At 40.9% G+C, this 23,362-nt stretch overlaps 1 protein-coding gene across 11 annotated transcripts in view; it reads left to right on the forward strand.

Annotated features, from left to right (window-relative positions):
* Window positions 1-23,362, forward strand: part of PHF20 (PHD finger protein 20) — a 71,782-nt gene that overhangs the window by 2,160 nt on the left and 46,260 nt on the right. For 7 of the 11 annotated variants that reach the window (XM_069034412.1, XM_069034419.1, XM_069034420.1 and 4 more), the window contains exons 2-9: window positions 86-132; window positions 1,538-1,587; window positions 6,859-6,907; window positions 8,544-8,672; window positions 13,107-13,221; window positions 19,106-19,277; window positions 19,493-19,577; window positions 20,267-20,346. In XM_069034412.1, coding sequence (XP_068890513.1) covers window positions 13,139-13,221; window positions 19,106-19,277; window positions 19,493-19,577; window positions 20,267-20,346 — 420 coding nt within the window. In that variant the 5' untranslated portion in view covers window positions 86-132; window positions 1,538-1,587; window positions 6,859-6,907; window positions 8,544-8,672; window positions 13,107-13,138. The remainder of the gene's footprint in view (window positions 1-85; window positions 133-1,537; window positions 1,588-6,858; window positions 6,908-8,543; window positions 8,673-13,106; window positions 13,222-19,105; window positions 19,278-19,492; window positions 19,578-20,266; window positions 20,347-23,362) is intronic. The other 4 variants (XM_069034413.1, XM_069034415.1, XM_069034417.1 and 1 more) reach the window with 4 other exon arrangements.

Consider the following 23,362-nt stretch of genomic DNA (forward strand, 5'->3'; position numbering starts at 1 on the left):
ATTGTACTTCTGAGTAAGTCTATTCTTTTCTTTTTTGCTTCAGTTAATTCATTATCTTCATACTTCTGCTCTTGCTTGCCTACAGGTTTGTTCTGAGTCCTTGTACTTCCTGCAGGAAGATTCTTTCTTCAGGTGAGAAATGGTGGCTTGGAACACTTGGTTTGTCCTTGCTATCCAGATACCAATAGCTACATGGCCTGTAGATTGCTAAGGACCTTTTGGAACTACTGGCGTTTCAGTATTTTTGTGACTGCAAGCACCAGGCTTAAATGATCATGCGTACATGGGTGTATACTGTGTCCATGCTGACTGGCAGCAGATAATAATGCATATTGGAATATAAACACTCCTTTCTGAGGCATGTTAGTTTGTTGACATGCCTCTGTGTTTTTACTGGGCTTGAGAACTTTCAACCAGCCTTACTTAAGTGTAGCCAGCCAGCTACAGTCTGCCTTACTTTTTCACAAACCTACCTGAAATGGAGTTCTTAAGGTTGTTTAAAAGGAAATTGATTAAAAAGGAAAACTGTCTCCATCTGTGTCTTCAGCTTTGTAGCCTGTATTAATGGAAAGAGAGGAAGCACTATTGCTTATTGTGCAGGTTGGTTTGTTTGTTTGCTTTTAATATGAAGTTGGCACCAAAGAGCTTTCCTGATCTTGTTGCTGATGTTAAAATACTGGTTTCAAGATTGACTTAATTTTCTACTGCTTAAAATCAGCACTTCTTTCCCAAGGAAATGGAGGATATCCTTTTGTTCCACAGTGTCATTGAGTCAGAAAACTATCTTCAATGCCTCTATGCTCCAGATGTAGAGCTGAGCATCCTTAGCCTAGACCTGTGCATCAGTGATGCAAAGAGAGTGCTATTGTAGGGTTTGAGTTAGGATTTTAGTTAGTTTTAAAAGCATGTGTTGGCATAGCAGGGGTTGTGAGTACACCAGGCTGGAATTGAGTCTTCCCTATACTGTAGTTTGCTAATGGCTTTTTTTGCTACATGATCCCCTGTATTTGTATCAGTCATTTGCCTACGCTGCAGCTGTCATCTGTTGCTGTTACCAGGCTTGCAGAAATAGGCACTTACGTTTTTGTGTTTGTTTTTCCTGCTGTCCTTTCATCTCTAAGCTGTGAGACAAGTCTGCAAGCAGCCTTGAAGTGCACCCCTTTCTTTTCTTAAAAAAAGGGAGTCACATCCTTCTTACAGGGTGGGGTATGCACAGATGATGTGTCTGCTTAATGAATTATCTTAAATAAAGACATAATTTTTCATCAGTTCTAATGGCAGTATAATTTGGAAGATTTTCCTTTATTTGGCTGTCTTGAAGATATCCTCTTTATCAACAAGTAGGGTAGATTTGGCTCTGTCAAGGCAGGAAGCAATGAAATAATAGTACAGAATGCCACGTCTAGGTGTCAGAACACTGTATAGTGACTGGGTGGAAACAATGACCTGTGGACTTTTTAGTGGTTGATGTTGCAGGTGCTGCAAATTATCTGTGAAAAATGTTTCTTAGCATTTTTTTTAATGGGTGTTTTTACAGGTAGATTTCTTCTAGGAGTCAGAAGTCCCCAAGTCCAGTTACTGCTGCAGGTACTGTAACCAGATAATTTTTGTGCTTTCTGACTTGCTCCTTCTATCTTCAGTCATAGTATTTTTTATCTTATGGCTAAAATTCATGTTGATGCTTGGTGATAAAAAAATCTTAGGTTCAACATCCTGCTGTGAGTGTATACTGTGCTGCTGGAACACCCAGAGCAACCTCAGAGCTGGGATATTGCAGCTGATGGTGAGGCACTGGGTGGTAATGTAGCCAAGCAACGGGGATCCCTGTCCTGGGATGCAGGCATTGACCGGGGGATCAGGAAGAGGACAAACTTTTAGCTTCTGGAGGCAACTCCTGTCAAGTGTGAGGGAAAGTTACTCTCAAAGATGATCTAATAGGCACCCAAGCAGGTGGAACATCATAGAGAAAGGTATCCACAACCTGAGACAATTAGCTGTGCTGGGGGTAATCTATAGGGATTCAAATAATGAGCAGTTCCCCTATAAATCCAGATGAGGTCCTGTGTACATAAATGTTGAGCCCTAGTGCTCTCTTGACAAGTTGATTTGAAAGGGGTACTACTTTTCTCTGAGGTGAGCCCTCTGGAGAAATGCGGCAACATTCTCAGGAGGTTAGAAAACCAAACTTAACTGGCAAACTTTAGCAGAGCAGGAATTTGGCAAAATTTAAAACAAAACGGTCAATCAGAATAAAGCACTTCATTTAGCAAACTACCCATCCAACCTTAAATTACCCATATTTCAAGAAGAGGAAGTTAGGAATGAAAAAGAGAGAAAACCAAGATGCAGCTCCTATCTTCAATCCCAGTGCAATCTCAGCTACCATACAATCCAAGAACAATAGGGGTGTGACCACATGCATCTCAGAGCAGTGGGGTTTATCTGCTCTGGCCTCCTGTGGCTATGCCCCCCAGGTGGGGCTTCTGGTCATCCAGCCACTCCGGGGCTAGATTGAAGCTGCAGGCATGGGGTGTGGGGCATTGCTTGTGGTGTGCCAGTGCCTGACAGTCATTGTGGGCTGGACTAGAGGTTCCTGGGGGCAAGGGTATGGAATGGAGCAGTGCACCTCCCACGTTCCACAGAACTTGCCCTGCCCCCTCCCCTGTAGTTGATTTGAGCCAGTAATTGTTTGCTCCAGTTTTTCACAACAATCCATATGGCAGAAGTTTGTACAGAGCACACCACTGTTGTGCACCAGCGCGTTGACATTGATATCAGTGAAAGACGGAGGACAAGAAGTGCTCCAGGTGACTACCTGACTCTGACAATATGAGATCATCTTTTTTCCTCCTGACTGACCTGTGCCTTGGCTGTGAACTGTCCAAGACTGTGGACAGACTTGAAAGACTCAAGCAGGTTGGAGAGGAAATGTTCCATAGTCCTATATGGCCAGTGCATGAGTGCAGTGGAGAGTGGAGACTGACTGAACTATTGTGGCCTAAATGAAGTCACACCATCGCTGAGTGCTGCTGTGCCAGAAATGCTGGAACTTCAGTATGAAGTCCAGGTCAGCAAAGTGATGCCACCACTGACATTGCCAGTGTGTTTTTCTCCATTCCTTCAGCAGCAGAGTGCAGGCCACTGTTTGTGTTTACCTGGAGGGGCTTCCAGTACACCTGGAACTGACTGCTCCAGAGGTGGAAGCACAGTCCCACCATCTGCGATGGAGTGCTGCAGGCTGCACTGGAAAAGGGTGAGGCTCCAGAACACTTGCAGTACAATGGTGACATCATCGTATGGGAGCAACACATCAGAGGAGGTTTTTGAGAGAGGGGAAAAAATAATCCAAATCCGGCTGAAGGCTGTTTTTGCCAAGATCAGGGACTTGCCCAGAAAATTCAGTTCCTAGGAATAAAATGCCAAAGATGGGTGTTGTGAGAGTCCAGTGGATGTGGTCATCAAAATAGTGTGTCCAGTCAGCAAAAAGGAAACACAGGTTTTCTTAGGTACTGTGGGTTTTTGGAGGATGCGTATTCTGTAAGATAGTCAAGATTGTAAGCCCTCTCTGTCATGTGAGAACAACAGTTGTCCTGAACAACAAAAAGAAGTTTTGGACAAATTAAACAAAGGTATTGTCTGTCAATGGACCAGTCAGGACAGGGTGAGATGTGAAAAATGTGCTCTACATTGCAACTAGGAAGCATGGTCCTTCCTGGAGTCTCTGACAAAAAGTACCCGTGGAGACTTGAAGACAGCCCCTTGGGTTCTAGATTTGGTGATAAAGAGGATCTGAGGCCTGTTACACCCTTGTTGAAGAAGAGATCTTGGCAGCCTATGGAGGGGTTGGAGCTGCCTCAGAAGTGATTGACTGAAGCACAGCACTTTCTGGCACCCCGACTGCCAGTCAGACTGGATGTCCAAGGGAAATTCCCTTCCACACATCGTGCCACTGATGCTGTGTGGAGTAAGTGGATCGCTCTGACCGCACAGTGAGCTCAATAGGAAACCCTAATTGCCCAGGGATCTTGGAAATCATCACAAAGTGGCAGGAAGGCAAAAATATCAGTACCATCAGAAGAGGAGGAGGAAAAGGTGTTGCCATGCTAGGGAGGCCCCACCATATAATCAGCTACCAGAAACAGAAAAGCTATGCTCTCTCTTCTCTGCTGATTCCTGTCATACCATAGGGACAATTGAAGATGGAAAGCTGCCATGTGAGTTGCAGAACACAATGAGTTGCAGAAGCTATTGAAGGACAAGGTGGTCAGGTTGCAGAGCTGAAAGCTATCCAGCTGTCTTCAAATATTGCTGAATGAGAGAAATGGCCAGTGTTCTACCTCTGCATTGACTCATGGGTGGTGGCAAATGCTCTGTGGGGGTGGCTGGACCAATGGAAAAAGACCAGTTGGCTGTACAGAGGGAAACCCATCTGGGCTGCTGAAGTGTGGCAAGACATGGCTGCCTGGGTAGAGAAATTGACTGTAAAAGTGTGTCATGTAGATGCACACGTACCCAAGAGTTGGGCTACTGAAGAGCATTGCAGCAATGGACAGGTGGATCAGGCTGCCAAGGTTAAATTGCCTCAGGTGGATTATTTCTGGCTCGGTGGGCAGCTCATGATGCCTCGTGATCTGGAAAGAGAGGCAACAGTACAGATGGGCTCACGACCACAGAATGGACTTAACCTGGGAGATGGGGTCCATGGTTATCCATGACTGTGAAACGTGTACTGCAGTCAAGCAGGGCCAGGTGGGTAAAGCCCCTGTGGTGTGGGGGGTGATGGTCAAAATACAAATAGGAGGAGGCCTGCCGGATTGATTACATCAAATTCTTGCAGACCCGCCAAGGCAAGTGTTACCTGTTGACAGTGGTGGAAGGTACCACTGGATGGTTGGAGGCCTACCCCGTGCCTCACGGCACTGCCCAGAGCACCATCTGGGCCTTGAAAAGCAACATGGCACTCCAGAAAGGATTGAGTTGGACAACTGGATCGTAGACATCTGGGCCACAGAGTACAGGATTGAGTGGGTGTATCATATTCCTTTATAGAGCAGCCTCTGGAAAAATTGAACAGCATAATGGACTGTTAACAACCATATTGAAAGCAATGGGTGGGGGAACCTTCAGACATTGAAATCTACATGTAGCAAAAGCCACCTGGTTAGTTAACACTTGAGGCTCCACCAACCAAGCTGGCCCTTCCCAATCAAATCCTCCACATTCTGTAGAAAGGGATAAAGTCCCCATGAGGGCTGGAATATGAGGAATACATTAGGGAAGACAATTTTGTTAGTCCTACCTCAGACAAAGACAAGCCTGTCTGTGGGATTGTTTTTGCTCAAGGACCTGGGTGCACTTGGGTAATGCAGAGGAACAGGCAAACATGATGTGTACCTCAAAGGGATTTGATTGTGGGGTGAGAAGAGTCTGTAATGTTGAATTGTATAATATGGGTTGCTGAATGACAGTGCCATGACAGTGCCACTGTGTGCCATAACTACCATGGACAAGGTGTACAGACTGCTCCAGATATACCAGTCATAAAATCCTGATGCAGTTTGCAACCAGCCCTCCTGCCCTAGAAGACATCTAGGATGGACGGAACCTACAGTCTTGGGGTAAATGAACTCAACAGACGTCTTGGAGGGACAGCCATTGACAACGGAAGTGATACCTGTGCTTGCGTAGATATCCATGTCTATATATATGTGTGTGTATAGTTGGAAAGGGGTTAGGATTTGGGCATGATGTACGTGGTATAGAATAAGGGATAGGTAATGTCCTGGTTCCAGCCAGGACAAGGTTAATTTTTGTAGTAACCAGAAGAGGGCGTGGCTAAAATTTGATGTGGATTTGCAGAGGGAGTGTCTGTCAGGGTCTCTTAAGTGTCTCTCTAGTTTGGATTACAGCAGCCTGCTGACCTGTACTGAAATTCTGTGCCACCTCACATCATTTTCTGGGAAGGGGTCCTTTCCAGGTTGGGTGGCATGGCTGTGGTTGGATTGTGTCAGCCTCTGCAGTGAGCATTCACGTGTGAACTGCTTGCCTCTTCTGTACACTTCTGTTTTTAATACCATTGCTGTTACAGTTCATTTTCTTCCCTCATTGCTGTTTTCAGTAAATTGTTCTTCTGTCAACCAATGATCTTTACCTTCTGTGCCTCCAGTTCCCCTTTCAGTGGGAACATTTGATGGAAGAATATCATTCCTAAACCACAACAGGTTCTATGCAGCTTCAGTTCAGGTAGAAACCATGAAAATGTCATGGGAGTTCCCAATCTGCAGCCTAAATTTGGCTTCTGGAAACAATTCAGATGGCTGTCTTTGCCACTCCTGCAGTGTGAGGAAGCCTGTGTGTATTGACAGGAATTGGATGTGTGGATGAAGAAACCATTTTGGAGAAACTCTTTTAGTTCATTTTTGTATGAGCAGCACACAGCTCCTTCTGCCTTGTGGTGAATGTAGATCATCCAGTTGAGGATGTCTTCACTGACAGGAGAGGACTGCTTAGTTAATGCATAGTTATTTAATACTGCAGTACCTGTTGCACCAAAGTAGGCGTAATGATAAAGTTACTAGTGGCTTTTAATTGACAACAGATAAATACATGATGGAGAAATCTGATGTGGATATGCAGAGGGAGTGTCTGCGTATCTGTAAGGGTCTCTTAAGTGTCTCTGTAATTTGGATCACAGCAGCCTGCTGACCTGTACTGAAATATTTTCAGATTAAATTTTTTGTTCTAGAGGTGTTACTTTATCATTGGGGTGCTGTTGACTGTAGAGAGGATATTTTTTTTGAGCTCTGAAGTAGTTTTAGTCTCAGAATTCACATGATTTTTATTTTTCCTTTCTTGTAGATACACAACACTGTTTGGAATGTTTACAGCAACATAAACAAGTTCCTTGGTGAGTATAAGCATGGGTCCTTGTTTTTGCTAATTGTAGCTTTTCTTCAAGCTTTTGAAATTTTGCTTTAAAATTCAGGTTTTTCTTAAATACTATCCACAGCACCTCTGCAAGACTTATCTGCATTAAATTCTTATATTCTTGAAGACTGCCATTTTTCCTTCAACTGAAAATATGCAGTCTCATTAAAGTAGGTTTTCATTAATGTTGCTTTTTTTTAGGAAAAACCTGATTTATTTTATGTGACTTAAACCTTTTTCCAAATTCATTTTCTTTGTTTAGTGTTTAGGTGCTTATTTTTTATCTTTAGTGTGTTACAGGAAAAGAGAGGGGAAACCAGAACAGCTAAATGGGACATGATCAAATGACTGAAAAGAATTATTTTCAGTAATAAGTATTTATTTCTTTAATTGCACTTGGTAATTCAAAGAGATTTCATTATAGAAAAATATTTTTTTTGTTCTGTCGAATTGCTTATATTTATAATTTCTGCTTCCATGTTGGTCTATCCCAGTCTTAGCACCAGTTTAAACTGACAGCACAGTTACATGAGATGTTGCTGAGAGGTTGAAAATTATGGTCTCCAGGCCCTGTAATCTCAGGGAGAGAGTGAGGATCTTGTTCAGAGGAGGCTCACTCATGTAACACATTTTCAATTCTGTCACTGAGTACTTTGGGAAAGTCTTCATTCTGCCTGAGGAGAAGAGCAAATGTAGATTTTTACTGGTGTCAGTTCTCTTAATCTACTTGTATAAACTAGAGGAAAAGTAGGAGACTGAAATCAAGTGCTCAGTCTTACAGTTTTAGGGAATGTCAGTGGTGAGGAATTAGCTATTCAGTGTTGTTGTTACAGAGATGTTAAGTATCAGTTCAGGATCCAGTTTCTGTGTTGTGTGGCTCAGAGTTTGCCTGCGTAGTTTTTAATTGAATCTGGGAAGCTTTTAGAGCAAGTAAGTGCTGGTGAATATCTAGTTGAGGATGCTACATCATGCAAGTAAGAACTGCGTGTATAGTCCAGTGTCTTGTTTGAAATGTGTCTTTTGGAGAGAAGGAGGATGATGTAGTATTCCTTGAAATTTGTTGCAGTGTCAGAAGGTCTTTCTGTCCAGTTTAAATCTTTCATGTTCCTGCTTCTGTTACTAAAAAAAAAAAAGATCTCAAACCCAAAAAACTTGCATGAAGATCATAGCATTGTGGTTTGAAATACTGGTGTGAAGGACATCATCTGAAACTTACAGCCACATCCAAAACCAGTCATCTACCTGTGAAATGGTACACAAAAACAACATGAGGCAGGAGCAGAAATCCTTGGATGAACAGGAGCTGTTCTTGGGTTAACATGTTTAGAAGGTATAGGGGTTTTGTATCTGTTTTTATGTGTAGGGTAAAACACAGTAAGGCATACTTCATGGTAGCACTGCTGCTGTGTTCAAAACCTGCTACGCAGAGGGTGTTTTGTCTGCAGGCAATAAAAGTCAGTTTTAATCAGCTTCCCATGTCAGTGCCCATACAATTTTTAAGTGGTGCTTGTGAGACTTCCACTTAGTCTTCATAAGATGCCATTAGGATTGTATAGTATAAATGGTGTCTGTAATACTGCTTTGCAGTCTGATATCATACCTTTTCTCATCTGCAGGTGTGTGGTTTCAGCACAGCATGGCTGTGGTCATCCACTTGCAAGGTGTTCCGATTGCGGTGGGGACCATGGACTTCTCTGGACTGACCATTCCCGATGGGGGCATGCATATTGTAGGGGGTGAACTGGGTGAGGCTTTCGTTGTTTTACCACTGATGGAGATGTGAGGCTGGTGACATAGGTGCAGATGATAAAAGTAAAAGGTCAAAACTAACTGTTGCAGAGTAAGAAAAAAACCAAACTGATGTGCTAAATGTGAATGGACTTAGTCCTTGGCAGTTTTATATGTAGATGTGCCAGCAGATTTGGAACAGTGGTGCTGGAGAGGATGGCAGAGTCAGTCTTAGCTTTAGGCTTTGTGGAATCAGCTGTAAATGTGCTTTGTCCTAGAAGGAAACAAAACAAGCTTTTATGTTGCTTGTGTAGGAGTGGCAGTGCTGCCTGCAGTACCCCAGGTCACTAACATCTGTGGTGCATCTCCAGGGAACACAAGACAATCTCTGGCTAGTTGCTTTTACTTCCTTGTTTTCCCAGTGCTTTTTATTACCTGTCCTACCCTGTAGTCCTCCTGAATCACCACAAAGGTACTGAGTGCCTCCTAGGAATTAGGACAGCAAGCTTCCCATCCAGAATAAAACACAAATTTTAAGTGCAAAGTAGTATTATGTTTATGCAAACTGACAAAGTTGACTGTGCTCCTTTACTGGGTCAGAGAACTATGGGGTTTTTTTCCATGGTGTTCCTCTTTTTTTTCTTTATTGTATCCTTGTGGCAGAGGGAGGGAAGTACCTGGGTTTGGCATGGATGCACAAAAGAATGAAGGAAATAGGTTGAATTGTGGCAGTGAATTGCATTTCTTCTGATTTGCTTATGAAGCAGCACTGAGACAGTATGAAGTTTGAAAGTGGGGCTGATTTCAAGGAAGGGTCTTTGGTGTGATGCTTTGTAAAGGAATGATTTTAATCACTCTGTCAGGGTTTGGAAAATAGTTTTTGTCAGGGTGGGTGTGGTTTGGAAAAGGCTGCAGTGATTTTGCAGTTTCCACAGAGGAAATGGTAGAGGCTGTTATTAGTGAAAGTTTGCCATGACTGGGTTTCCTCTGTCTGATAATATGAAACAGATTTTCAGTTTCAAGAGGAGCCCACTTCTGTTGGAACTTGGTGTTATGCCAGGTTTGGGGCTCAGCACTGACAGAGTCTAAACTGGAGTGAGTAAGAACAGCTACGGGTGAAGGTGTACAGGATCTGCACTGTTAGCAGAGCAGAAAGCTTGGTTTAGAAGTCAAAAATCATGATCCTTGAAGGGATCAATATTAATGTATTTTCCTCTGCATTACCCTGAGATAAGTGTACTTTCCTCACTGATATCTGTCTGAATAGTTGAATAGTCTTTAAAAGTTAAATTACCTTATGATGACTGATGGAAAAGACTCTCCCTTTTAAATAACACGTTTTCTTTCAATAATATAGATTTAGAAACATTTTCTTTTGGAAGCAGTGACTTGTCTAAATCCTGAAGTATTTGTTCTTGAAACAGATCTGATCTTCATAGAGGAGTAAGAGGTTTTGGAGAAAAGCCATACAGCTCTTGGGGTAGGCCTAGTCTCCTTGTTTTAATCATGGTCTTGAATACATGGGATAAATGTATTCTCAGAGTTACGAGAGTGGAAATCCTGTCTGTGTCTCGATTTTGGAACAAATGGATTTTCTGCTGAAGAAAATTTTAGAAGAGATATTCTGGCAAGGTGTTCTTATTTCCAAGTTGTAGCTATGACTGACTGATCAATCTAGGGTTGTTTTGTTAACAAGCTGTTTTAATGTAGTTCAAGGTTTTTAAGCAATCTTTGCAGGAGAGGACAGAGGCTGAAACATAAAATCTTGCAGTAGGCAAGCCCCTGTGTTCAGTGCTTGCTTTCTGAGAAATGAAGTTCTCTGTATGGACACGGTCATGCTGGTGAAGCATATTTTGGCACTGCCTCTTGGCCTGGTTTGTGCAGAGCTATGTCATGGTTCTCAGTAAAGGTTGTGTCTCACGGTTTCAGTCTTGCTCTAAGTCTGGGTGTTTCAGGGTAAAATGGTTGAGACCCTCTACTGAGTAATTTATCTCATGTAATGTTCTGCCAAGTATGCATCTGCTTGAGGTAGCTGTTCCTGAAATTGGCTGCAAATGGAAAAGCCAGCCTGCTTTCACAGTCTGAGGAACAGGACTGCTGGGTCATAGTGCAAGTCAGGGTCAGGATGTGAGAGAGAACCCAAAGCAGCCCAAGTTTTATAACTTGGGAGGGGAGAGAAAGGAAGATTTGAGAGGAGGGGCCAATGATATGAGATTTTTGCTCGTAACATTTTTTCCTCTCTTTCAACTTTGTGACCTCCTGCCTTCTGACAAGCTTGGCGAAGTTAGTGTAGTATGTGTGTGCTTTGACTAATGTTGGTGTTAACTGACTAGCTGCGTTCAGATTTTCATGGAATCTGCTGCTTCTGTAACTGATTAAATGGCTTTGGCTGTTTTCTTCAGATTTCCTTTTAGTTGTGATACTCATATTCCCTAAAATGTTTGACTGAAACTATAGTAAGACCTTCCTCACCAAAACTGATGTGTTTATAGAAGCCCTATTGCGTGCAGTCCTGTTACTGAAGTCGGGAGATGTATATGTTCCTCTCCAGCCCCACGTAGGTGAGCTGAGATGAATCCCTTGCATCCAGATGGCAGCTCTTTCTGAGGAGAACCACTGCAGGAAGCTGCAGTAATGTACCGACACTCTGGGAGTGTGTTGGCTTTGCACGTCCCTCCTTAGTGAAAAGGAAAAATAAGCATACTAGGGAAATAATCACCTTACAGATGTTATTTCTTCTACAAGTGTTAAAGCAAAATGTGTGTCTGCTCCACATTTGGAGGCATGAAATTCCATTGCTAGTATGAGAAAGTATTTTAGTGATGTAAATCTGCAAAGAAAATAGTGGATATTTGAGGTATGGGTGGATAAACCTCTTAAAAATAAAATGTAGCTTTGTACTTGCTGCCTTTTTATAAAAATTTCTACATTGTGATGCAACATAAACTGTAAAATCCCAACCATCTTAAGTTTTTCTTAATTTCCTTTCTAAATTAAAAGTTATGGAGTCCTGCCTCAACCATTAGAAGAGTGGGCTAATTCAGATCCATGCTGTGTGAACTCGGTCTGTTATCAGATACTACTCTAGGAAATTAATTTTTTTCAGTTCCTAGGTGGCTAGAATACTTTATCTTTTGGTGTGAATCAAAGTTACAGGCAACAGTATTTTTTCCCCCCTACCCTTGCAGGCTGCTTTAACAGAGGTGAGGATCAATCTAAAAGCACTGCTTTAGAGGAAGGCAGCAGGTGAGCTTTTGGTAGGGAAGTTTCTTTGCAGTGTGGTGGTTGAATGGAGGTGGTTGGGCTGCCTCTGTGGCCAGCCCTTGGCAAATGGCCTGGCTTAAGAAGTGTGGTGAAGGAGTAGCTTTTCCTTGTCATAGAAGCTTTATGACTTTCCTAAAGATCTTTGATTTCCGAACTACACTTGAATTTAGAGTAGTTCTTCACAACGTTAATCCTTTTGTAGATGCAGCTCAGTTGATACCATTGCTGTTTATGCCTTATGTGAACCGAAAGACTGGTGCTTACTTCTGGGCATGTCTCCTTGTTCTTGTAGTGTAAGACTAGAAGGATTTTTATTTTAACTTGAATCAGTTTTGTCCATCTGTAATTGAATCTTCAAGATACAGCCTTACTATAAGGACAATGATACTGAATAAAACTTACTTGTGGTTTTGGATCTTGTGAGCTTGAACACTACAGGAATGGATCATAATTTGTATCTTACAAGTTGTGGGAAACAACTGACAAAAAAATCAGGAAAAATAGCTGTTGACCAGGCTTTTTCACTATGTGTACCTTGAGAGAAACTACTTCAGCAAGATTTCTTAAACTTTTATATTATCTATTGAAAACAAATCTTAGTGAAGACTATTTTTATTTTCTGGTTAAAATGGTGGAGAAGTTGGACAAAAGCAATGCAAATATGCAAGCAGTATAAAGAGTCTTCTAAAATTGGTTTAAAAAAACTACATCTTTCTAATGTCTTTGAACTTTATTGCACTTGTAATGATGAGGTGACATAGTGTTCTAGAGTGTTTCACTAATGTGGTAGCTGTTGAAAGATTGTTATTGTGTTTGTTTTGCTCACTTCCTGTTTACTGGATTCCTTGTTTTCATCAAAACCGGGAGGGGGGCGAAAATATTATGAAACTTCTGTCTCAGTTGTGAATAAACATTGGGTTGCATGGTTCTTAATTGACCTGGAACTTGGACCAATGGACAGAGACTGAGCTTCACTCTTTCATGGTCCAGTAGCTGCCATTTTGAACACGCTTTTGGAATGATTCTGTACACTGTCACTTGAGAACCCTTGTTTAAAAGATAATTGCCCCCTTTCTGCAAACCAAAATTACAGCAGTCACTTAACATCTGGCTTCTGGGGATTATAGTGCATAAGCTTATGTTGTGTATGTCTTGATTAGTGATTGATATTTAATTGCATTTTTCAGGGGAATAAAATCAGCAGTGTTGATATTACAAAATGACAAAACATCCTCCGAATAGAAGAGGGATCAACTTTGAGGTGGGAGCCCAGTTGGAAGCCCGTGACAGATTAAAAAACTGGTATATTTTTAAAACCATTCATATTATATTAATTTTAAGTCTTTAATATCTTAAACATTTTGTATTGGTACAGTATTTAGAGTTGTAGTCATTGGTTTGTAGGAAAGTAGTTAATTTATAAAAGTTTATATACCAGTGATGGAAATGGGCGATAGATGCTGATATGTTGTGCTGGCCTGTGAGAAGTGTACTGGTGTTGTGCCTGGGAATAGGACTGCTCCTAAATCTAGTTTGACTTCAGGCTCTCATTCTCCTGAATTCACCCTTTAAGTTCTGTGCTATATTTAATATTGCAGAGCAGATATTACAGAAGAATAAATTCTTTGCAGTACAGAATATCCTTGCTGCTTCCTTTCCCAGTGCTGTTGTGAATTCATAGGCTTTAAAATCTGATGGAATTTGTTAGGCCTGTGTTCACATGAGGTGGTCAGCTTTAGAATTAAAGAACTGTGTGGGCAAACATTCCATGCTAACAAGTCTAGTCTGGTGCCTGTCTTGGAGCCCTCAGGGGTGAGGAAGAACACTTTCCTTCACTAACCACTGCAGTAGGAGGAGGGAAAAGAGCCTAAAAATTACTTGGGCTAACTTTGAACTTTCTAACTCTGTTTGTTTCAGGTATTCAGCTCAAAACTTAGTATTTAATAATTATCAGTGAATGAGAGATAAAATGAAAATTGCCCAAGACTTCTTCAATACAGGAATTAATTTGGTTTTGTTAACTCCTGTAGATAACTTCTCTTTCCAGAAATCAGCTATAGTTGATTTTTATTAAGAAGTTTGTGTGGGTTAGATATGATTGTACTTAAAGCTCTGGAACCAGCCAACAGGTGAAGTGTGCAAAGTCAGTACTGAAAAACCATGTGGACATATCAGAAGGATGGAGCACTGCCTTAGACACAGGTGATTTATTCCAAAATATCTCGGTTGCATGCAGGGCATGTACTCTCCAGGTACAAGGGCATTGGAATTGTGAAAATGAGAAAACATAGCTCTTTCTGTAAAGAATGTAAAGTATGAACATAAAATCCTGTTTACACTTTAATTTGGCTTACCTGTGTAACCAGGAGTTGTGTAGGTGAGCACCTGCCTGCATCTTTGGTATTCTTGAGTTTTGTTAGTACAGCAAAAAATTAGTCAGGTTTACAAAAATAAGATCTCTTAGCCTGTCTGTAGTGTAGGCTTTTTAAAGATGCAGTTTGTAGCTTGTGTTTGAGTAAGGCTAATAACTCGTGTCCATGACAGTTATCCTTCTGACATGTTTGCTCAACAACAGTGTCTGAGTACATAGCTCTTGCATGGGAAAATTATGTGGGGGAGGACTTCAACAACCTGCTCTACTTTCTGCATATCCTCTGGCTTAAATTTGAATTTTGGATATGCTGTTTGTTCCATGTTCTTTGATTTTTGGAAACACTTGATCTTAAATGACCTCTCCTACACACAGTGCTTTGCAACTCCGATCTCACAGCTTGGTTATGAACTTTCCAGTTCTGAAATCTTTTGTTTACTTGCTAAGCTTTGAACCCTGGATTGTGTGCATTTCCATTTTCTCAGTTTCTGAATGAAAATTTTTAAGAGCTGGGGACTATCAGTGCTGACAAAACTCATTGGCAGTGGATTTGTAGAGGACAGCAGACTGTGTTTTTTTTCTCTGCTGCTTTCATCTGCCCCTGTGCGACCAGGACTGCTCCATGGTGTGGTTACAGTGCGCTCCTGTGGGGGCATGGGATTTTCTGTTTGCTGACACTTGATTTAACCAGTGCTAGACCTTTGGAGGTCCAAGCTTTTCTTGTGTGTACTTTTGCTGCTGTGGTGTCACTAAAACATAGTCTCAAGTCTCCTGTTTGGTTAAAGTGCTGGCTTTGATTTCTGTTCTCCATACCAAATACATCAGTCAATTCACAGGCCGCTATTGCCACTCCATTGGCAGTGATACTTTGGAAAAATTTCATGTCAAGGTGCCATATACCTCTCTTTCATGGCAATGGCTTGTGCCCCAAATTGCTGGTTAAGAATTTCTGGGGTGTTTGGATGTGTTGTCAACCCTAGTGAAGAAGAAACTTTGTATGTAGTCAGTGTGGAGCCTGCTCCTTGCCAACGTGCAAAGTGAATTTTGCATCTTCAGAGCTTGTACCAGAGGTTGCTTTGTTGTATTTGGAATCATAGCATATCAGAAGTGCACTGCACTTCCTGGTGCAGTAGTCTGTCATATGCTATACTTGAACTCCAGGGAGTACAGTGAGTACTTTTAGTGCTTGGCTTATGTTCTTAGGGCTTTGGTTGATGCATCAAAACTGTCATGAAAGATTTGTGTGTGTTGACCTCGGGTCACTGTAGGGAGAGAGCCTCTGTGCATGCTGAAAGGTCTCTTAGTGCTGGAGTTCAGAGGGGGAAGGACAGGGACTGCTACAGTAGGGCAGCCCTGAGTGGAGGGATCCCAGATGGGTTGCTGTAGCCGTGGACTTGGGCACACTGTCCCAGGTGAATTGATTTCCTGAAACCTTTTACATTGGGTCATTAAAACTGATTGAGTGTTGGCTAGCTGCATCCTCTTTTACTGAAAAGAGGATGACTGCACTGGATGCCTGCAATAGGCAAATGATGTTACCTTTTGTTACCTTTTGTTGTAATGACACCTCCAAGTTTTTCTGTCTGTTGTCTGATTAAAATGGATGTGAAGGGACTTCCATTTCTGGTTAGAGCTCTTGAGTAGTACTGAGAGTATGATACTACCATGTTACAATTCAGATTGTCAGTCCCATGAGTTCAGTTGTTCATGCTGTCAGGAATTGGTCTAAGTACTGAAAAGATGAACCACTACAGCTATTGTCCTTCATGGTGCTGGTTCTCCTGGATGCTTCCTTTTCTCTCTGCATCGCTTTGACTGTGCTAAACTTGTCCCTTCCTAGTTCCAAGGGAGTGGGGATTTATAGCAATTCTGTTTTGGTATGTAGGAAAGGAGAAGGGAGACAGACTAGTCCAGAGAATTCCCAGATATTTACCTCTTCCCAGAAGAGGATAGTTCTACATTTGTCTACCATAAACCCATTTTCATCCTGTTTGCTGTGCTTTGACTGCTGTAGTCTGAAGTTGCCAGTCATTGCTAACCATAGTCTATTCAGAATTACACTCTTTGAGCTTTTGTTTGTCACTTAGGTTCTTAGAAAACTAATGCCAACAGTTTGGGCATCTTAAAGGTTTTCCCTTACAGTGTAGCCAGGTCATGAGTCCTTGAAAGGTATGAGCTCATCATTCCTTTCAAATTAAACTGGAAAACTACTTGTTTTGTGCTCCCTGTATGTTGCAAGAAGTTGTCTCTGATTTCGAAGTGTTTTAGATTAATATTTAAATTGGTACCATTTGGTGTTTTCTTACCCAGGATCAATTAGCTGCCTTGAATACCCATTGAGTCAGCTGAATACTTCATTTGTGGTTTGGGGGGAGGATGTGTTGGGCCACCCTGGACATACCTTAGTTGTACTCTGGGGCCTTAGCCAGGCTTCAGCTATTGGCCTTTGTGTATTCTCTCATAGTATGTTTTTTTGATAAACAAGTGTGAATTTCTTTTAAGTTACCTTTACCCCTTGGTATGTTCACAGGCTTTTTGGAGGATGTGTATGGATAATACTCTGTTACTCTTCTGTGTAGATCTGTGAGCACTTGTGCCTCCTGATGGTGGTGTGCTTGCCCAGGCTACAGATGTGAGAGGAAGGAAGCTTGATCTGTCAGTGTATGGTGCTCAGGGCTGTTGAGAGCCTTTGAACCTTTCTGCTTTGTTTTGGAGCTGACAGTGCTCTCCTCTGAAAGGAAGGTGGTGTTGAGGAGAAGGGGTTGTCAGAGATCATGGGTAGATCTAGCACAGCTTCTAATAGGTTTATAGTGCTCCAGTCAAGAGCGCTGAGTGTATGTTTACTGATGTTCGTTGCTTCAAAAAGAGAAGATGCTGAGGCTTTTCAGAAAAGCACATTCTCCAAGAACTGGCAGGGGGCTCTAGCTCAACCACACTTACTCAGGTAGTCTGAAATTTGGTCTCATTGTCAGATATGTTTTTCTTGATGATCTTGACTCCTGTCAGTGAAGTGGGATAGGTGCAGATGGCACTGATGTGTGATTCTGGGATGACAGTTCTGGTGGAGAAAGTTCCTCCTTTTGCTGGATATGAAGCAGGGAGAAGTCTTGCATCATTGAGTTACTTGACTCTTGTAACTTGGGCTTGTCTCATCTCAGTGGTAGAAAGTAGACTGTGCTTCCTGGAGGTGGTTATCTGCTTGGACAGGATTATTAGCTTGATACTGAGTCAGCACTCTGTCCTTTTTATCAGCTTCCCTATTCATCTTTGAAAATCTAGACAAGTCCTAGGCGTACTGCAGTCCCAATGGCAAGAGCACCCTTCTGGCTGCTCTCTTGTTGAGAGGATCTGGGATTTCTTACCTGTTTCTGCTGCACTCAGACTGTAGGGAATGGGATGCTGATTTTTGTCATTACCTGTACTTAGTGATACCAAAAAATAATCTGTGTTTAGTAGAACTAGGTCGTGACTGTGACTATTGCCCCCTCATGAACTTGTGGAGGACAGTTCTTGAGTTACCTAAATATAAAGTATCTTGACTGTCACAGGAAGGAAGTTTCTTTTTTTTCCAAGAAGCTGGTAACCAGTTAGAGATGTCCCTGCTATAAGTATCTTCCATTTGAGTTCCTCTCCCCCACAGCCTTTCCTGCATGCATTTTGGTAATATATTGGGATGAACTAATGGCGTAGCTTGAGATGTGTGACAGTGAGTTGTTAAGTAGGCCCTTAGTCTGTGGTTGCAGTGTAAGTCTCCAGCAAGGCCTGTTTGAAGCTCTTTGTGAAGTCATGACTGGACATGTCTTACATCTGGAGGATTTGAGTTGTAGGTAGGTTTGCTTTCCCTTTGTGTAGGATTGTAGAATGGTAGCCTGGGTTCCATTTTAGTCTTAATTCTCGCATGTTTGGGCCCTGTTGTTAGCATCAGGTTTGATCCTTTTGAGATGCCACTTCTTTCTACCACTTTTTCTGTCTTTCAAGTGTGGTTTACCGGATAAAGAATACTTGCGGATTTGAGTTTTGTCTTCAGGCCTTCGTTCAAGAATTCACTGAGGTCTTGCCTTTCTTCCAAAATACTGAAAACACTGACAAATGGAAATTTTCTCCTGATGTTACTGTTGTGGAGGAGAAAGCATTGTACTTGAAATGTTATCTTCAGTTGGGGTAGTGAAATAGCTGTGATTCTGAGTTATAAATTACCAATGCAATTTAAAGAAATAGAGAGTCTACAAGGTCTTCCTGATCAGAAACATTTGAATTTGACTCATCTGAGACTCCTCTACTTCTAATATAATGAGAAATTTATATTTAAAAATCCCAGGATTTTGCAGATGAAATTTTGCTTTGAGACTCTAAAACTTAAATTACATTTAATGTGCCTTCTGGGTTTTTGCTGTTACACTGGGTAGATGATTCATGATGCCTGGTGGTGGATATCTCAGAGAAGTGAGTGTATTGACCCCCAGGTGTTACTCTTGGTAAGAGTGAATTGAAGCTATTGATTTTGTAAAATGTGACATTTCTAGATGTAGGGAAGGTCCTTCTGACTTCTGGATCTGTAGTTAAATTTCTTTTTCCACCCCAGACTAAGAACTCCTTAGTTCTCTCCTTTTGCTGCAGCCAATGTTTGCATTTGCTGTTCAGCTTTGAGATTTCTTATGTTCTTTGCTCCGTCATTGTGTAGCATCTTTATTGCTTATACAAGTGGTATGTCAAATTAATAAGATTGGAGGAGCTAAACCAAGGTTTATTTGTATCAAGTGTCTGAGACAGTTTACCTTATTCTTAATTAAAATATTTTAATCTACCTTTGACCAGGTATCCAGCACACATTGAAGAAATTGATTATGAGGAGGGGAAAGTACTTATCCATTTCAAACGCTGGAATCATAGATATGATGAATGGTTTTGTTGGGACAGTCCTTATCTGCGTCCCTTAGAGAAAATACAGTTAAGAAAAGAAGGATTACATGAGGAAGAAGGTTGTGCAGTAAGTAGAAATTAGAGGACGTTTGTGTGTGTAACAGTTTATTGTGCAGTTGTATGAATGATGACCTTTGAAATGTTTCACCATTGCTGTGTTACCTGCTGTGTAAATTTTATGATTTCTTTTAAACATTGGAAAGCTAATAATTAAAATGTTTTGATAAAGTTGTCTGTTTCAGTAATTCTCAGATGAAGACACTTTTAACTACTGTTTTGTAGGGATTTCATATCAATGATCAGGTATTGGCATGCTGGTCTGACTGTCGCTTCTATCCAGCCAAAGTTACTTCTGTTAACAAAGATGGTAAGGACTCCTGGTTTTGTCATGCTTGGTAGTCATGCTTTTTTAATTGTGCTGGAACCTGGTTGCTTAGGTGGAGAGATACTATAGCAGATGGAAATCAGCTGTGAAAAATTGCATTTTCAATTACATGTTTTAGTCTGTCATCAACTTTTTTAACCTCTTATCCTGTTTGAGATAAAATCTTCCTGCTGGGATATCCAGTCAGTAATTGCTTTAAGTATATATGTGGGAAAAGTTGTTTCTTAAATTTGTTGTTATTGCATTTGACTGCAATAAAACCTATTGTCAGAGCTGCAAAACCCCCTTAAAAATCAGGGAAGTGTGAAGGATTTGTTCTAGTGCTGGACTTGCTTTAGATTGCCTGTGTTGTAAGATCAAGGAGAAAAAGGCTGTGTAATTCTATGTTGGAATATTTAATCAAAAATATTTTGGGGTTTTTTGAGTAAGGTGCATTTGAGGATCAACTCTAAGATTAGACATGCACCTTTATTCTGACCAGAACTATTTTGGGTATCTTTTTCTGTGTCTCCCAGGCCTGTGATAGGAACTCTGTGGAGGGTTCTAACAACACAGATAAGGCAGCTTTCATTTAGAGCTAATGTTGCATCTGGGGTATTGGAGCTGTTAGCTGATGCTGTGTTAAATAACTTCTGATCTTTGAACTCCTACTCTTTGTTTTCATATTTTAGGTACATACACTGTGAAATTTTATGATGGTGTAATTCAGACAGTCAAAAACATTCATGTCAAAGCTTTTTCCAAAGATCAGGTAAGCATGGTGTTTGTGCAGCTAGTGTATTCTGAAGTGAACAGTTCAGGTGGCTAGATTTGGTGAATTATAAGACATGAAATTAATGAAAAACCTTTATTGCTAAAATACAGTGTGTCTGAAATGAAGTCCCTTAAAATGAAAAGGTTGTGTGAATCATTGTGGTATGATTGCAAAGCTCTCAGGTTCTCTAAATGCACCTCTTGAACTAAAGAAATCATAGGTATATAAGGAAAACAGATTTCTAAAAATTGATGGAAAATTCAAAATGTACATACTAAAGCTAGTGGTAAGGTTTTGAAACATGCTGTGATTGTTTTACCTGAGATTAGTTTAAATATATGTGTTAAAAATAAAGGAGTGAAAACTAGGGAGTGAACAGAAACTATTCTTTCCCAAAGTAACTGCTTGATATTCATGAGACTTTTAAGGAACATGGCTATTAATCTTTCTTTTCACAAGTTTGAGAAGATCAACTTTTTAGCTCTTCCTTGTTTTCCTTCTGTGGTTTGGCTGTTTTACCAACCCTTCACCTGCTCAGTGCAGTGGGTTCAAGCTCATGATAGAAAGCAGTAGTGAACCACTACATTAAAAAAAAAAAAATTGTCCTGCTGATGGTGAGAAGGAAGAAGTGCTGCTCTGTACTTTGATTTTCATGTGCAGGCACATAGGAAAGGCTGACCAAGTTCTGGTTTTGAGTAACTTGGTTAAAACTTCTTAAGTACCTGCTTCAGAATAATTTTCATTACAGGCAGGGTTTTAAGTTTGATCTCTTGCCACACATTCTTGTGTGGTAATTGTACCCTATGGGTTTTTTTGCCATGCCCTCTGCTTTTAGTTTTCTGAAACTTTGAGCAAAGAAATTGAATCTGTCCCTCCCAGCACAAGTCTTAAACACACATTCCGGTAATGAATGTCAAATTTAAATGTCTCATTTTTGTGAAGACGTATGCCAATCCTCCAGATTTCTGTATTGGCCAAGCTGGAAGGGAACACTATTTCAGATTTGCCATAAAGTGCCCTTAATAGCTTTTAAGTGGTTATCATTGTGTGTGGTGGAAGGTTGAATAATACTCACGAGTATTATTGTGGCTACTGCAGATTCTTCATTTCCATGAGAAATATTTTTATGATATTTAGCATTAAATAAATGAAGTTGAACAATCTGAAGAAATACTCTGCATAAGAAAATAAAAATATTTTGTTTCCCTTTTAGGAAATTTCATGTTTCTGCATAGCTTTGGAAAGGTTTTGAAAGGAGATTAAAAGGGGGTTTTGGTTTGGTGGTTTTGTTTTATTTTTGTTTTGTTTTCTCCTTTTATCCTTTGTCCAAGAAGATTTTTCTTAGCCCAAGAGAATCTCCTAAGTTATGCTAGAACATTTTATCTGTCCTTTAGCATAAAAAAAGAATAAAGTGTGAATTTCCTAGTGAGCTCTATTTACACAACCGTAAGTAAAATTTAAAAAAAAAAAATACTTGAACCACTGGAGAGCCCAAGATTCAGAGATGGTGGGGGATTCAGGTACAGCAGTAGTGTAGCAGCATGTTGGAAGTGGAGGGGAGGTGTCTTGTTCCTGTTCTTCAGGAGGAGAGACTGGAGTCATGAAGGCACACATGGCTCATATCTTACTACTTGTGTGGGGAAAAAAAAAAGGCTCCAAACCCACACAGCTCCTGAAGGGAGCAAAATAAGCAGGTCATAATTTCTTTAATTGCAGTGTTACTCTGTCCCTGTGTAGAGGGTGTAACTGGCTATGGTGAACAATGATGGTAAAATGTTAATGACCTGTAACAGTGTGGCTGTGCCTTTGCAAGGGCACACAGCTTTTAAGAGTTCAGTAACACCAAGAGGTGATTCAGACATACTGTATTCATGATTCAGTTTCTTGAGAATATTTTGACTAAGATGGCTTATGAGTGTTCCAGTAGCACATACTTGATTCAAATCACATGGTTTTGTGAGCATCACAACTGTTGAAACATAGTTGCCTGAGAGTTGTTTTTTGAGTTGTTGTTTGGTTTTTTTTTCTTTCTCATGTTCAAGTTGCCACTGAAGCTTCTCCCATAAGGTATTTGCAGAATACAAATTTACAGGATGTCTGGTAAAAGGAGTGCTCAGACATGTGAAAGACTTCCTTCCCATTTGCCTAGCTGTTTTCATGAAATATGCATGCAATTTGATTTCACACTTTTAAACAGTGACTTTTTTTTAATAACATCGCTATGAAGTATGGTTGAAATAATATCATAGAGGGTGGAGCAGATTGCATGTTCACCATTTTAGTGCATCAGTATTATTTCTGAAGGCTATGGTCTGAAAATACCTTAAAAGGTATCAGTTCATGTAAGCCACGTATAGACAGGAACATTGGGGTGGGAATAGGCAAGATGTAGTGCAGTACAAGGAGATAGCGAGTTGTAAGTGGATTCTCAGAATTTCATGTAGCTCAAATCACCTGTTCCACTTTCTTTCCCCAAAAAGGTGTTGAGGTATTTAGCCTTTCCTGTCCTCTGATCCTGGGTCAAGGTTGAAGCTTCTTGTGCTCTGTAGAATTGTGTCTGGGAAGGAGCATGGTTGCTCCTTGATGCTTCGATTAGGCAACAGGAAGTGAGAAGTTAGTTGAATTAAAGGCAGTCTTGACACTTGACCAAATATTAATCCATGTGCAAAGCTAGAAGGTTTCTGTTCATCTGGGACAGCCTGTAGCAGGATCATTGAAAGGGGACAAAACCATAATCAGCATATATCATCCTCCCCACCCCTTCTCAGTGGTGTAATATAAAGCCTGATCACAAAAGGGGAAGGTGGTGGAATAGCAGTGAGCTGTTCATACAGGGTGTTCTTCCTGGCCTGGTGTTATCTAATAAGAACTATGGGGAAATGGGCTGGCAGTTGAATGTTGCCTCACTAGCGTGCTGATTAGGGACTGTTAAGGATTTTCCTGTCCTCTCATGCTGAACACAAATTACAGAAAAAGTTTTAAGTTTTGTTTTTAAATTTGAATGTTTAAATTC

The sequence above is a fragment of the Aphelocoma coerulescens genome, chromosome 20, assembly GCF_041296385.1.
Source record: "Aphelocoma coerulescens isolate FSJ_1873_10779 chromosome 20, UR_Acoe_1.0, whole genome shotgun sequence".
NCBI classification, from domain to species: Eukaryota; Metazoa; Chordata; class Aves; order Passeriformes; family Corvidae; genus Aphelocoma; species Aphelocoma coerulescens.